Raw genomic sequence first — 15,320 nt, forward strand, 5'->3', positions numbered from 1 at the left:
AGTGAATTTTCGTGAACTCATAACCCATTGTCTTCTCATTCTTGGCCTGAAAATCCAAAAGTTTCTTGAACATTGCATCCACACTTGTATCTGAAGTTGGAGCTTGTGAAGAACTTCCTTGAGCTTGAGTAGACTGATTGTTGGTATTATTGAAACCAGGAGGGGTGTTTTGCCTAGGCTGATAGTTCCCTTGGTGAGTGTTTTGCCTCTGCTGGTATCCTCCTTGCTGGTTGTTTGAGTAGGACTTTTGTTGGTAGTTGTTGTACTGAAAGTTAGGCTCCTTCCTGTACCAAGAACCATTGTTATTGATGAAGCACAGCTCTTCTTGTCCTTCCAAACAATCAACCTCATTAATCTTAGGAGGAATCTCTTGAATAGGACCACCCACAAAGTTGACCTGCTCTTGTTTAGCTTGGTTAGAAAGAAGCAAGTCCATCTTCTCCTGCAAGGACTTGATCTCTTTCTTTGTCTGGTGATCGTCATTTCTGTTGACCCTATCATGCTCCTCGCTATAGACGGAGTCGCTCTTAGCCATGTTCTCCACCAGTTCCTCTGCTTCTTCTTCAGTCCTCCCCAAGAAGAAACCATTGCTTGCAGTATCAAGCCTGTTTCTGCACTGTGGTAAAGCTCCTCTATAGAAAGTGCTTAGCAAACTCTCCTTGCTGAAACCATGATGGGGACATTGAGACCAATAGCCCTTGAACCTCTCCCATGCTTCACTGAAGCTCTCTAGACCTTTTTGTTGAAACCCGGAGATTTCGTTTCTGATCTTAGCTGTCCTTGAAGTAGAGAAGAACTTTTCTAGGAAAGCTCTCTTGCAATCTTCCCAAGTAGTGACTGTGTCACTTGGAAGAGTCTTCTCCCATTGGTGTGCTTTGTCTCCCAAAGAGAAAGGAAATAGCTTCAGCTTGAAAGCATCTTCTGAAACACCATTAGTCTTGGACAAGCCACAGTACTGATCAAACTTGTACAAGTGATCAAAAGGGTCCTCAGCAGCTAGACCATGATACTTGTTGTTCTCTATAGTGTTGAGCAGCCCTGACTTGATCTCGAAGTTGTTGTTCTCCACAGCTGGTGCTCTGATTCCCAACCTATGACCATGAATGTGAGGTTGATCATAGGCTCCAATGGCTCGAGCTTGGCGCTGTGGATGTTGTGGCTGGCGCTGTGGTCTAAAAGGATCAACTCTTGGACCATTGCCTCCTTGGACTTCACCATCTTGAGGCAGATTCTCCATATCAAGCTCCAACCTTTGCAAGTGAGCCTGTTGCTCTACTTCTCTTCTTTGTCTTGCTATCTCCCTCTCAAGTGCTCTAATGTCTTCAACTCTTGGAACTAGGTTTGTTGGACCTCTGCTCCTTGTGTTCATACACCTGAAATGCAAAGGGAGAAGGACAAAGAGAAGCAATAACACAATTAAATAAAAATTGACTTAGTCTCAAGCAAATGACTAAATCCCAATGTCACAATCAACTTAGAATTTGGCAACGGCGCCAATTTGATGATAGGAGTTTCAAGGCTCCTAATCAAATGTTGTAGTATAAAGGATGTCAAACCAGTTCTAAGTGATTCTAAAGCAAAGGGAATGCAAGACCATGCTTAATCTAAGTGCTACCAGTTTTTGAGATGTTTTTAAACTAGATTACTACCTAAAATGCAATAAAGGACAAAGCTTTCTTTCTTATAAGAAGGGAGAACTCATGGGCTATGGGAATCGATCTTGGGTGATCAAGATTCAACCTAAAGGTGTCAACTTTGAACCAATCTATATCTACCTTAGACCTAGACACAATCCTAAACAAACTCTATCCCTAGATGAATGCTCATTTACCTAGATAACTCAAGCATCAAATCCCTTTGGTTGAATGTTATCTAGGTAATCATTAATCACAAGTCTACTAGCCATCTTAACACCTTTAACAACAAATCCCTTTGGTAAAGGATGTTAAAAGCTTAGGAGAGTTGGTTCAGGCATTTCATCAAACACCTTCCGGATATGAAATGCCTAGAGCTCAACTTTAGAGAGGCCAACTCTAAAGTTGCATTAAAAGCCCTCTACTAGCAAGGAATAAGATTGATCTACACCTAAACACCTTAGATCTAGCTTAATCACCCTTAATCTCCCTAACCCATGAATCCAAAGATGACTACTCACTACTTTCCATGATGAGCCCAAGAATCAAAGATGATTTGGTGCTAATCATGATTAGTGATCAAGATAATCAAGCAATCACAAGAGAAAAATGATCAAGATAGGATCTTTCACCTAAAAGTTCTTTTGTGATTAGATAGAAAACAAGATAAGATCCTACAATTAGGTTTAGAGAGTATTTATGTGACTTCTAAAACCTAATGGGCTTAATTAATCACTTCAAAAGCCCAAATAAAACATAAGTTTTCGACATAAGATAAAACGCGGCGCGGGTGCACTAGGTTGCTCCCATAGGTCGCTCCGAAACACATGCTTCACCTCTCCAAAACGCGCGCGGGTTGATGACGTCGCTCCAGAGGTCGCTCTGCATCCGCCGCGGGTGAGTGACGTCGCTGCCATAGGTCGCTCCGCATAATGAAAGTCGTCGACAAGAAGTTGGGCTTGGAGCGGGTGTATCACCTCGGTGCAAGACGTCGCGCCAGCCTTCGATTCTTCTGGAGCGGGTGTCGCACGTCGCTCCCGTACCCCGCTCTGGTGCTTTGCTCGCCTAAACAGCATTTTCCACTCCCTTTTTGATCCCAAATGCTTCCAAGTACCTCTAATATCTCCAATGGAAACTCCAAAACCTGATAGAGACTTATGCAGTGCAAAAAGAGACTAAAATGCATGATTCCTAATCTAGATGATCAAAACATGCAAGAAATAGAGGGTTTAAACAATGTAATTATGCAAGATATCATGTATGAGACGTCATTTATTAATCAGATCATGCATGACCACGGTTTTATTTTCTATACCATGTCAAGATTAATAATCCATTATTGGATTTGAAAATGGTCGACTTAATCTTTTTATATTCACTGTATTCGATATGTATAAAGAACAAAATATTCTGAAATTAGGGAAACTTTTGAAAATGTCAAACTAAAGACAGATAAGAAACACAAAGAAACATATGAATGATGTAGGTTTACTCAAAGACGCAAGTTTTCTAAATAACGTATGCTGACTGTTGTCGCTTGAAACAGAAGTATATCACTTGTTATCATCAATTTACATATTTATAATTTTCCGCATATCTCATACGGAGATATTTTATGCTATTTAAACACCTTTACAGCTTTGCTTGTGTATGTTTTTCCTCGAAACGGAATCGATCGACATGTAGTCAACTTTGATCCCCTGAGAAATCTATAAAATGGTTGTAGGTGATTGTTAAATCAATGTGAAACAAAATTATGGGACCTTGTTAATAAAATATCATTTTATTTCTCCGAAAAATAATGTTCTTATAGTCAAAATTAGCCATCTGCCGTTTTATATATATTAATAATACTTTAAAAGGGCAAATATCTTCCTATCTTTTCTGCTAATAATGAGCTTAATTTATACGTCACATGTTTCGTATGGGGTGGAAACAGAAGCATGTAACATATAATATAGCACGTCAATTTAAAAATGATTAGATGATGCTTTGTTGTTGTTGGGATAAAATTTCTAGTAAGACGAATAAGGTACATGGTTCGGTTGACTTACCAAACGATTATCCGGCGGGCCATGATCCAACCGATTAATTCCCGGGGGCCTAATCACCGGCGCCAGCCAAACCCAGTCGCTTGCAAGTGGAGTTAGATACCATTATCACCTGGCCACAGGTAATCTGAGGACGATGGATTCGAACCCACGACCCTTAGGTATATATTGCGAGATGCCATATACCACCCAACCATTAATGCGTGTATTTTCTTTAAGTTGCAATTTGGTTGAGTTAGTTAAACAACACAGAGAAAATAAAATAGCTTTTTACATAAATTTACTTTGACTAAACAGAGTAAATTGAATATCGTTTCACCATCATAGTGTAGATTCAGTTATATACTTATATGATAGTAAAACCATTTGTCTAACGATAAATTTTGAATAAAATTGGCTATAGTAGAATCAAAAGACAATACAGCCACCTACAATATCTCTTGCATATTTAACTTGTTTAGCAAGATAAGTTATCAGTCTTATCAGCTATTTTAGGCTAATTCTATTTTTCGCATGACTTTCACCAAATAGACTTAGAGCAACACATGTTTTTGGGAGCAGCAGTTTCTATTGCATGCCGCGGCCAACAGCAAACAATAATAGTTTTGGACTTGTCACATTGGTTACTTTTGTTTTCTATATTGGTTAACCGTCAACTAATCCAAAACTTACAATAATCATTATTATTTTGAACTGGTCTTGTTCTAAACAAACTAGTTAAACTCGTTAAGATATTTGTAATCGGAATATACGCACTGAATGGAATTCCTCTTATGCGTGGTTAAAGCTGTCACCCAAAGGTATTAGTGGATTTGTTTGACAATAGATCGATGTATTAGTGGTTAAAAAGGATTCGGATTGGTGTGTTATATGGATACGTTAGGGGACATGGTACTGTCTGTTTTTGGTATGCAAAAGACTATAAAGTTGTATTGAAATGTGAAGGAGCATACTACAAAGGGACAAAGGTAGAGTCCAAAATTTGACTTTTCCACTATTTTGTATTCAAACATTTAATCACTTTTTCATATGTTCATTTTCTAATCTTTTTGCCTCGTGTATGATCGGATGGTGGGAGCGGAGACACGTTCTTATGAACTGTTTTGACTTCTAGACTTCCGTGTGAATCACCAAATTTGTTATTTGTTGGATTATTATGATTATTATCGTTTTGTACTGAATATATAGGTTTCTTAATACCAATATATTGTACCGGAATACGGTCAAATATGATATTATTCTCGAGATGTTAGACTAAGCATATTCTGATAGCCCAAAATAGTTGACTTTTTGTCAGCTATTCTCTTATCCCATTCTCTTCTCCATGCCTTGCTCGAGCATTAAACTTGTCACGTTGCGCTTGCCTTCGCAAACCAGATAATATTAGTTGACTAACGGAATGGGATAGAACAATTATTATATAAAACTTCTCTAAAACTTATAGTTTCACCAATCCAAATTTTTATGTCACCTATCCAAATTTGGTTTTACTATGTAACCCAAAACGCTGATAGCTAAGATTATATTAGATTAACAAAAATTATCTCTGACGTACAAAAAAAAATCATTTTCAAATTTTGCTAACTTTTATTTCCTCGAATTACTCTATACAAATGTTTACCATTTTTTAGTTTAATTCTACAAAACATCATCTTTCTTTTACACCATACAAATTGTATGTGTCGTTATGGTTTCTAAGAGTTTGGTACGAAGTCCTAAACCATTTAATTAAGAGTCTTTTTTAAACAATGAAAATTGTTGGAAACAACTTGTTTAGATGTCTGACTTATGGCAGTATGAACCTTCATTATTATTAACATAAAGCCAACAAACAAAGAAAACTCGATTTGCAAATATAATATTCAATTCTTAATATTGACAGGCTTGCCCTCCTCATTTGCTTATAAATTTCACATGATCTACAGTCCTTTCAAACAACAACCATAAACAAAAAAAAAAACGTAAAAACACAATGACCAAAGAAGTTAACTCCAAGATTGGAGTTTGGTTGTTATTCACCTTAATTATTAGTAACTATGTCGTCGATCTCGAAGCCTCACACCATGTCTACAAGAGACTTACCCAAAGCACTAACATCAAATCTCCTTCTGTAAACCAGCCCTACCGGACCGGCTTCCATTTTCAACCACCCAAAAACTGGATGAACGGTACGTTCAATACTACCATATCAATCTCAACCTCACTGTCATATTGTGTTCATTTCTCTAACCTTTTGTTCATTCTTTATGGTTCTTGCTTGGACAAATTGGATTGATCTTTGGCCGTGAGCAGATCCAAATGGTTAGTTTTTTTTCTCCTCTTGCTTTAGTCAACTCTTCCTATCCAATAAATAGACATATCATTTTCCCTAAAATCTAGCATTTTATTATTTTTTTAGAAACATTAAATATACCAATAAGTTAACATACCAACCGTATATTTGATTTTTCTAATGTATTGGTCGACCTTTTATTACGCTGCACCACGAGGCTTACATGTATTCATGCAATAAACATTTCAATATGTATACAGGCCCTATGATATACAAAGGAATATATCATCTTTTCTACCAATGGAACCCGAAAGGCGCCGTGTGGGGTAACATCGTGTGGGCCCATTCCACGTCAACAGATTTAATCAACTGGGACCCACATCCTGCAGCCATCTTCCCATCTGAGCCGTTCGATATCAACGGATGCTGGTCCGGTTCGGCTACAATTCTCCCCGACGGCAAACCGGTTATCCTCTATACCGGAATCGACCCCAAGAACCAACAGGTCCAAAACATAGCCGAACCTAAAAATCTCTCCGACCCATATCTCGTTGAATGGACCAAGTCGCCGTTAAATCCTCTGATGGCTCCTGACGCCGTCAACGGAATCAACGCCAGCTCGTTCCGTGACCCAACCACCGCGTGGCTTGGCCACGACAAGAAATGGAGAGTGATCATCGGAAGCAAGATCCACCGTCGTGGACTAGCGATCACTTACACGAGCAAAGACTTACTAAAATGGGAAAAATCTACCGAGCCGTTACACTACGACGACGGAAGTGGAATGTGGGAGTGTCCTGATTTTTTCCCCGTGACTAGGTTTGGCTCCAAAGGCGTTGAAACGTCGTCTTTTGGTGAACCTAATGAGGTTTTAAAACACGTGTTGAAAGTTAGCTTGGATGACACGAAACATGATTATTACACTCTCGGTACGTACGATAGGGTTGGAGATAAGTTCGTACCCGACAAGGGTTTTAAGATGGACAGTTCGGCTCCTAGATACGATTACGGAAAGTACTATGCGTCGAAAACGTTTTATGACTCAGCCAAGAACCGGAGAATATTGTGGGGTTGGACTAACGAATCATCATCGGTTGAGGATGATGTCGAGAAAGGCTGGTCCGGTATTCAGGTAACTTTTTTAGATTGAGTTTAGACTAAACTAAAGTAAAGCATAGTTTGGTAGGTATTTAATAAAATTTCGCTTTCTTTTATATTAGACGATTCCGAGGAAAATTTGGCTTGATCGGTCCGGGAAACAGTTGATTCAATGGCCGGTTAGGGAAGTAGAGAGATTACGTACGAATCAAGTCAACTTACGGAACAAAGTTCTAGATTCAAGATCTAGACTAGAAGTCTATGGTGTGACAGCTGCACAGGTGCGATGATTTTATATATTTTTAAGAAATTAATTATTATTAGAAAATTTTGGATTTTAAAAATCTTCTGATTGTTACAGGCAGATGTGGAGGTTTTGTTCAAAGTGAGAGATTTGGAGAAAGCGGATGTGATAGAACCGAGTTGGACTGATCCACAGTTGATATGTAGTCAGATGAATGTATCAGTTAAGTCCGGTTTAGGTCCATTCGGTTTAATGGTTCTCGCATCTAAGAACTTGGAAGAGTACACATCGGTTTACTTTAGAATCTTCAAAGCCCGACAGAATAGCAATAAGTACGTTGTGGTCATGTGCAGTGACCAAAGCAGGTACGTTTCCTTGATCAAGATCCCTATTATCCATTAAGTACATTAATATAGGATAATAATTTGTCACATATTTATATTTAACTTTTCAAAAGTCATATACATCGTCAAATTGAAATATCTTGAAAATATTGAAGAAATATCTAAAATTTGACTTTCTAATCATGTGGCCTTTTGGTGATGTTGAATTTGGTACAGATCTTCACTGAAGGAAGATAATGACAAAACAACCTATGGAGCTTTTGTGGATGTTAATCCTCGCCAACCACTCTCCCTCAGAGCCTTGGTAATTAAGTCTCCACTTCACACATATTTTTGTATATGTTACTATTTTTCAGGAAATGTCAAAAAACGCATGCAGGTCTAGAAAAGACGCGCCATCCCTTTTCGGAATATACTTTGAACCCCCAAGAAATCTTATATATTAAAATAGAAGTCACAACCTTGATTTATGTGTAATTTTTTTAAAAATGAACCTAATGGACCTATTCATAGAAATTCATACTATATTTTAATTCAGACTAATAATAAATATAATTTTTAAAATATTTTAATCATAGTATCTTTTGATATCTTTTCATTTTAAATATAAATATATTTATTTTAAAATTCTAACAAATCTGTTTAAAAAGATTTTTACAAGATCTTCATTTTCGAAAGTATATTTAAATATTTTCACTAATTTCGAAATTAGTTTAAATATTATTATACACATTAATATATTCAGTTATATAAAAAGAAAAATAAAAAAATTTATAATATTTTAGTTATTATATAATCATAATCAATCATATTAAATTAAAATTATTATATTGAGCTAAATATAATAAAATTATATTAAATTTATATATTTTATTTTCGTAATTATAAAATATTTATGTTCAAAAATAAAATCTAATATGTTGGTAAGATGGGTTAACATTATCAAACTATATAATACATGTATAAAAATTAACGTGTATTTCTTTAAAGTTAATAATATAAAATCTTTGTAACTACTTTAATCATAATATATTTTCATTTTAAATATAATATATATTTATATATTATATTTTAAAAATTCTAATAAATCTGTGTAATATTTAAACAGTAACTTAATGTATTTTAAGTTATCGTTTAGAAATGAAAATAAATAAATTATATCCTATTTTGTCTACTTTTATAGTCATGATCATGTTAAAATATAATTATTATACTAAAATAAATATGATAAAATTATATTCAATTGATAAATTTATAAATTTTATTTTCATAAATATAAACTATTTATTTAAAATATAATATGATGATAGAATGGCTTAATTAACAAACTATATAATACATGTCTAAAAATTAACATATCTTACACTTTTATATATACAATAATAAATTATCTAAAATGAATAAGCATAAAAATATTGGTAAAAAGAAATCCAGTTTTGAAATACGAGTCAGAATTTAGCATAATTTTTTTAATATATTTTCTCATGAATATATTAATTTGCTTAATAACTAAATGTAAATACAATAAGATAAGTATATAATAAGAAGTGGCAAATACATAAGGTTTAAACAGCTAATTAATTATAACATATAAATTATAAAATTATTGTATTTGAAATAGTTATATAAATATTTAAGTATATGATTAACATTAAAAATATATATCACTTATGTTCTAAAACAATAATTTATGTATAGAAAAGTGAAAATAAACACCCGTGCAGTTGCACGGTTCAAAATCTAGTACTTGTTAAATAGCTTAATTAGCCTCTGGTCAAGAGTATATAATCTTTTTCTTATAGATTTCTTAGAGAAGTTTTATTATTATTTTTGTTGTTGTAGATTGATAATTCAGTAGTGGAGAGTTTCGGTGGAAGGGGAAGAGCATGCATTACCTCCAGAGTGTATCCAAAACTGGCAATAGGAAAAGGTTCACATCTATATGCCTTTAATTATGGGTCTCAAAGTGTGGATGTCTTAAGCCTAAGCGCTTGGAGCATGAAGTCTGCCCAAATCAGTTGATCACATATGCGGAGATAGACACACACACACACACACACACACACATATATATATGCATATCTCCATTTGTTGAGCATATGATATGATTTTGAAGATCTTACAAGGTCCAGTTTGTTTGGTTGTCAAAATAGAGTCAAATTTGTTTGTTTGAGATAACTTTCAAGTTATATGACATTTTATTTGACTTCTCATAGAGTTGGTTTACTATTTTAAATTTAAAAGTCTATTCTCGTTAGCCTAAATCTTCCAAGTTCCAACGAATATAATAGTGGACTTTATATGAATAGACGCGGACGTATATAACTCGAATACAATAGTTGTCAATAAGTACGTATGTGTGCCTAGTTCTCAACATAATTCGATTTTCATCTCGGGAAATAACTTTTTACCAACCAAGTCATCATATATAGTATTAACTAGTAGGAGTATTAATCAGTGACCAAAATTTTCATTCCGATCCTAAGTATTGTTGTTTTAGCTACAGCAATCCTTCTTAATTACGAAATTGCCAGTCATGAGTCTGACAAGTGATAAGCTCCTAGGTTCACTATCATACCCGCGTGTACATAGACATCGACTCAATGGTTAAATTTTTAGTTGTTATAGTATATGGATAGCCCTGAACCCGTTAACGTATTAAAGTTTGATTTTACAAAGACCCACTATGGGAACGTACCTCCAAAATGATTAGGAGAAAGTGATGAGTGTTATGGGAGAGAACTTAGTGGGGAGATCGCACTTTGAGGATCTTTTGATTTTGTCTTTTTGATGGAGTTCTAAAAGATAGTTCAAGAAGAATCACATGTCACTGTACTTTGTAGGTATAATCCTATTCCATTTCAAATTGACTTCTCAATCTGTTTTCCTTTTATAGAATAGTGGGGAGCTATAAATGGTGGGGGAGGCAAAGCATGCATAAATATCAAAACTATATCTTAAGCTGGCAACAGAGGAAAGTGTACATTATCTTTGCTTCTGACGAAGTGATTCAAAAGTGTTGTTGATGTCTAAATCCTATGTGTTTGGAGCATGAAATATACCCACATCAATGATGAGACAGTGACACTCATTAAGTCATGTTGTTTGAGTGGGAAATACTTTCAGTTGCGAGACAACAAAAGACTATGAGATTTTGGAACATTCTTCACCGTTGAGCATAAGTTATTTAGCACACGTATTGTTTTAAAAAACATTTTAAATTTCAGTTATTTTTATGTCCATCAAACAAAACCGGTGAAAAGTATCATTAAAACTATATATTGTATTGAGGTTTATATTGAAAATCAGGCTACTTGAACGAGTTATTCCTACTTTGTTATAACAAAATATAATGGAGAAAATTAATATTAATTTCAACAAACATGAAAATGCCATTTGGCTCGAGATAACAGAACCTTACTGCCAAATATGGACCACCACCTCTAGCACGCCCAAAAAAAACCTTCCTCACTGCCTATAAATTGGACATTTTCACGATTTTGAAGTAAAACTACATAGAACCTCAGAGAAATACATAAAAAGAGTTCTAACTAATGGCTAATCTACTTTGGTGTAACACTGCCATTTTCTTGTTGGCCTCCTTGTTTCTTGCTGACAATGCTACTAATATTGAGGCCTTGAAACACTCCCACAGTAGAATCACGAATCAACCTTACCGGACCGGTTATCATTTCCAGCCTCCTAAAAACTGGATGAACGGTATTCTTATCTACCGAACAAATTTATTCAGTTTCATTTGGTTATCTTTATATATTTCCATTTCTCTAATAATTTGTGTACATTTTACATCTCTTCACTCATATTTTTCTTATGTTTGGGGCTTTGATGTTACAAGATCCTAACGGTTAGTTACTTTTCTCACACAATATTATTTTATGAATCAATTCGTATAGAAAAAGATTGATATCTATGTTTATGTGATTTATGTATTTGGACAGGGCCTATGATATACAACGGAGTCTACCATCTCTTCTACCAATGGTACCCAAACGGCGCCGTCATGAAAGTCAACGAGATCGTGTGGGGCCACGCAACATCAAAGGACCTCATTAACTGGACCCCACATTCCCCAGCTATCAAACCATCTCGACCGTCCGATATCAACGGCTGCTGGTCTGGTTCCGTCACGGTTCTCCCCAGTGGCAAACCCGTAATTCTCTACACCGGCAACGACGTTAACAACCACCAGGTCCAAAACCTAGCCAAACCCAAAAACCTCTCCGACCCGTATCTCCGGCACTGGACCAAATCTCCGGTGAACCCTCTCGTGACACCCAACGCCGTCAACCACGTCAACTCCACCTCGTTTCGCGACCCGACCACCGCGTGGCTCGGCCGGAACGGACGGTGGCGGATGATCACCGGAAGCCAGGAAGGTCGCCGTGGACTAGCTCTTCTCTACACGAGCCGCGACTTCATCAGCTGGAAGCAGTCGGCGAAGCCTCTTCACTACAACGACGGCTCAGGAATGTGGGAGTGTCCTGACTTTTTCCCGGTCGGGACAACCACTTCACACGGAGTAGATACATCGTCGTTTAGTGTGTCCGTGAAACACGTGCTTAAAGTGAGTTTATCAGACACAAGTCACGATTACTACACGATTGGTACGTACGACCAAGTGAAAGATCAGTATGTACCCGACGATGGTTTTGTTCAGGACGTTACGGCTCCGAGGTATGATTACGGTAAATTTTACGCGTCGAAGACTTTTTACGACTCGGTTAACCGACGGAGGATCTTGTGGGGTTGGGTCAACGAGTCGTCGCCGGAGAAGGATAACATCAAAAAGGGTTGGGCCGGTTTGCAGGTAAACCAACCTGAGATTATTATTTCACCTACGGTTTAACTTAGACATGACTAACCGGTTTTAATTAGGCAATTCCAAGGAAGATATGGCTTGACGAATCAGGAAAGAGACTGATGCAATGGCCGGTTAAGGAAATAGAGAGGTTACGTACAACGCAAGTCAAGTGGGAGAGCAAGGTTTTGAAGGGAGGAGGATCTTTAGTTAACGTGCATGGGGTCACAGCTTCACAAGCAGATGTGGAGGTTTTGTTCAAGGTGAGTGGTTTAGAGAAGGCAGATGTGATTGAACCGGGTTGGACCGATCCCCAGTTGATTTGCAGTCAGAAGAATGCATCGTCGGTTAATTCCGGTTTAGGTCCATTCGGTTTGATGGTTCTGGCCTCCAAGAACTTGGAAGAGTACACATCGGTCTATCTCAGAATTTTCAAAGCTAGTCAGAAGAGTAAGGACCATGTGGTGGTCATGTGTAGTGACCAAAGCAGATCGAGTTTGGACAAAGAGAATGATAAAACATCGTATGGTGCATTTCTTGATGTATCTCCTTACCAACCAATCTCTCTCAGGACTTTGGTGAGTCCTCTCGCAAGATTAATTTGAGCTTTTTATTTATTTATTTTACTAATGGAATTTTTGTTTTTATGTTTTGTAGATTGATAATTCAATAGTGGAGAGTTTTGGTGGGAGAGGAAAAACATGTATTACCTCAAGAGTCTACCCAAAAATAGCAATAGGAGAAAACACACATCTCTTTGTTTTTAACAATGGATCTCAGAATGTTAATGTTTTAAGCCTAAGTGCTTGGAGCATGAAGTCTTCTCTCTAAATCACTTCTTCATATTACGAGAGATTCTTGAAACTCTTGGTGTATCTGTAATAAATAAAACGATATATAAACTAGAGATTGTGACGCTCCTCTTTCAGTTTACAAAAACTATTGAAACAAACCTTCTCTTCTCGTTAGTCATCATTCTCATCATCATCATTATATTCATCTTCATCAACAAGAGCCTCTCCAGTAAACCATGAAACTGCGTGAGGGATGAGCTTGTCTCGGATTGTCACACTGTAAAACCAAAAAACACCAAAACTTAAGGATACACATACTTGAACATATGTCAATGTTGTCAGAGACTTTAAAACAGTAAAAGCTTACGCAATGTCATAGTCTTGATCGGTCAGGTTTTGGAGTTCTTCAACCTGCAAGAATATATATATTTACCTGATGAAGAAACAGTATCAAAATCAAAATAGAGAAGACATTACAAATAGGCTAACCATGGTTGTATAACATTCATCAACTTCATCAATCTCAGGGGGCTTAAAGAAGTTAAAGAAACTCTCGCAGTTTTCGGTTTTAGTCATGGGGATGTTGTTCACTTTCTTTGTTCCCTTCTTTGGCCTCTTCTTGACAACAACCTTATGAGTCAAACACTTACCTGGACACCATTTTATGTCCGTTCTACACATCCCAAAAGAACACGAGATCTAGTTTAAAGACCAGGTCCAATATATCAAACAAAGTAAAAATGAGGATGATTTAATATTTACCCAATCACTTTATCAAGAACAGGACCATCATCATCGTCATCGGTCACATGGTAAGTTTTAGACAGAACCGAGTTCTTGAAATAAGGATTAGGATCAAAGAGAAACTCCAGCTTGAAGTTTCTTGAATTGTTTTCTATTCTGCAACATCTGATGTCTTTGAGATACTTCAATGCTCCTTCATCTCTTTCGGTTATCTACACAAACCAAAACCATATTGTCTTTTTTTAAATCTCTTTTATGCTAATGTAGACACTGATTCCAAAATGATATTGAACCTCGTTTGCGAGCATTTCGTTGGTTTTCATTGCAATCAACCAGAAGTTAGGTACTCCTTTCTCTGTCTCAGCTTCAGCCACACCATTCACAATCTCATATCTCTGCAAGTTCTCAAGAAAACCTCAGGAAAACAACAATTAACACTATAATCCTAATCAACATAGCATAAATAAATCTTTACCTTGTTAAAAAGCGGCTTGTAGAGATTGTCGTATTTTGCTTCTAATGCAGCTTTTTCTTCAATAAACTTCTCCTCGAGTTCATCGTGTTTAACCTAACAAACCAAACATTGAGCCTTTCTTTAAAAAAAAAAAATCAAGATTATAGTCTGCAGAGGCAGAGATATGACATTATCACCTGAATGTCTTTGAGAAACAGAACACGTTTGCTAACTTTAGGAGAGAGTTTCTTCGTATCAAAGGTTCGCTTTATTGTTAGGTTCTGTGATTTATTAACATCAAAACAAAAAAAGATCATTAACAGATGAAACAGAAGAAGACTCTTGTGTTGTGCGATTTGATTAACGATATAATTGACTTGCCTTAAGATCCTCGGTAAGAGCAGGATCCTCTGGAACAAGATCTACAAATCACAATGGTGTTAGCATTTTAACCCTAATCTTTGTTGCTTCCAGAGCAAGAAAGTAAAAACAGGGGAAGTTACTTGAGGCAGACGTATGTAAGATAGAGCAGAGTTTAGTGGGGATGATCAAGAGAGTCAACATTTCTCGAGCATGAGTTGGATTATAGAAAACGAGAGTTTTTTTTACGTTACGAAATTACCTAAGGCATCAGATGAATCGCCTCCAGTGTTATGAACAGCTTCGATGGACATGATGTTCTCTTCGTTGCTCATGTTTCGTAAGAAAACAAGAATTTTCCAGGGAGAAAAAGCAGGAGAAAGCCAGAAAACGAGGACGAGGGAGAAAGGAAGGAGAGGAGAAGAGTTAGCAGCTTTGTGTTTTTTTTTTTTTTTTTTTTTTCCAATTTGTAATTGATTCACATGTGCGACGTGAGGAACTCACAC

At 36.5% G+C, this 15,320-nt stretch overlaps 3 protein-coding genes and 1 non-coding gene across 4 annotated transcripts; 3 read left to right on the top strand and 1 right to left on the bottom strand.

Moving 5' to 3' along the window:
* The first annotated feature begins 665 nt into the window (after positions 1 to 665).
* LOC117134546 lies at positions 666 to 772 on the top strand. The gene has a single exon (XR_004458730.1). It is a non-coding gene; the product is annotated as a small nucleolar RNA R71 (small nucleolar RNA).
* Positions 773 to 3,884: 3,112 nt separating this feature from the next.
* Positions 3,885 to 9,900, top strand: LOC103870093 (beta-fructofuranosidase, insoluble isoenzyme CWINV1). Its single transcript, XM_009148200.3, has 7 exons — positions 3,885 to 5,853; positions 5,978 to 5,986; positions 6,218 to 7,089; positions 7,178 to 7,336; positions 7,417 to 7,664; positions 7,860 to 7,947; positions 9,486 to 9,900. Exons 1-7 carry the CDS (start codon positions 5,658 to 5,660, stop codon positions 9,663 to 9,665), a joined length of 1,752 nt encoding a protein of 583 aa, XP_009146448.1. The 5' UTR covers positions 3,885 to 5,657; the 3' UTR covers positions 9,666 to 9,900.
* A 253-nt stretch (positions 9,901 to 10,153) lies between these two features.
* Positions 10,154 to 13,382, top strand: LOC103870095 (beta-fructofuranosidase, insoluble isoenzyme CWINV5). The gene is made up of 5 exons (XM_009148204.2): positions 10,154 to 11,363; positions 11,500 to 11,508; positions 11,603 to 12,471; positions 12,540 to 13,040; positions 13,120 to 13,382. Exons 1-5 carry the CDS (start codon positions 11,198 to 11,200, stop codon positions 13,291 to 13,293), a joined length of 1,719 nt encoding a protein of 572 aa, XP_009146452.1. The 5' UTR covers positions 10,154 to 11,197; the 3' UTR covers positions 13,294 to 13,382.
* LOC103870094 (nucleosome assembly protein 1;4) lies at positions 13,240 to 15,163 on the bottom strand. Its single transcript, XM_033291928.1, has 9 exons — positions 15,077 to 15,163; positions 14,652 to 14,876; positions 14,476 to 14,568; positions 14,294 to 14,395; positions 14,019 to 14,212; positions 13,746 to 13,929; positions 13,624 to 13,667; positions 13,416 to 13,533; positions 13,240 to 13,338 (listed from the first exon to the last, which is right to left on the bottom strand). Exons 2-8 carry the CDS (start codon positions 14,769 to 14,771, stop codon positions 13,428 to 13,430), a joined length of 843 nt encoding a protein of 280 aa, XP_033147819.1. The 5' UTR covers positions 14,772 to 14,876; positions 15,077 to 15,163; the 3' UTR covers positions 13,240 to 13,338; positions 13,416 to 13,427.
* Between the last annotated feature and the right edge of the window lie 157 nt (positions 15,164 to 15,320).

This window comes from Brassica rapa, chromosome A05 (genome assembly GCF_000309985.2).
Source record: "Brassica rapa cultivar Chiifu-401-42 chromosome A05, CAAS_Brap_v3.01, whole genome shotgun sequence".
NCBI classification, from domain to species: domain Eukaryota; kingdom Viridiplantae; phylum Streptophyta; class Magnoliopsida; order Brassicales; family Brassicaceae; genus Brassica; species Brassica rapa.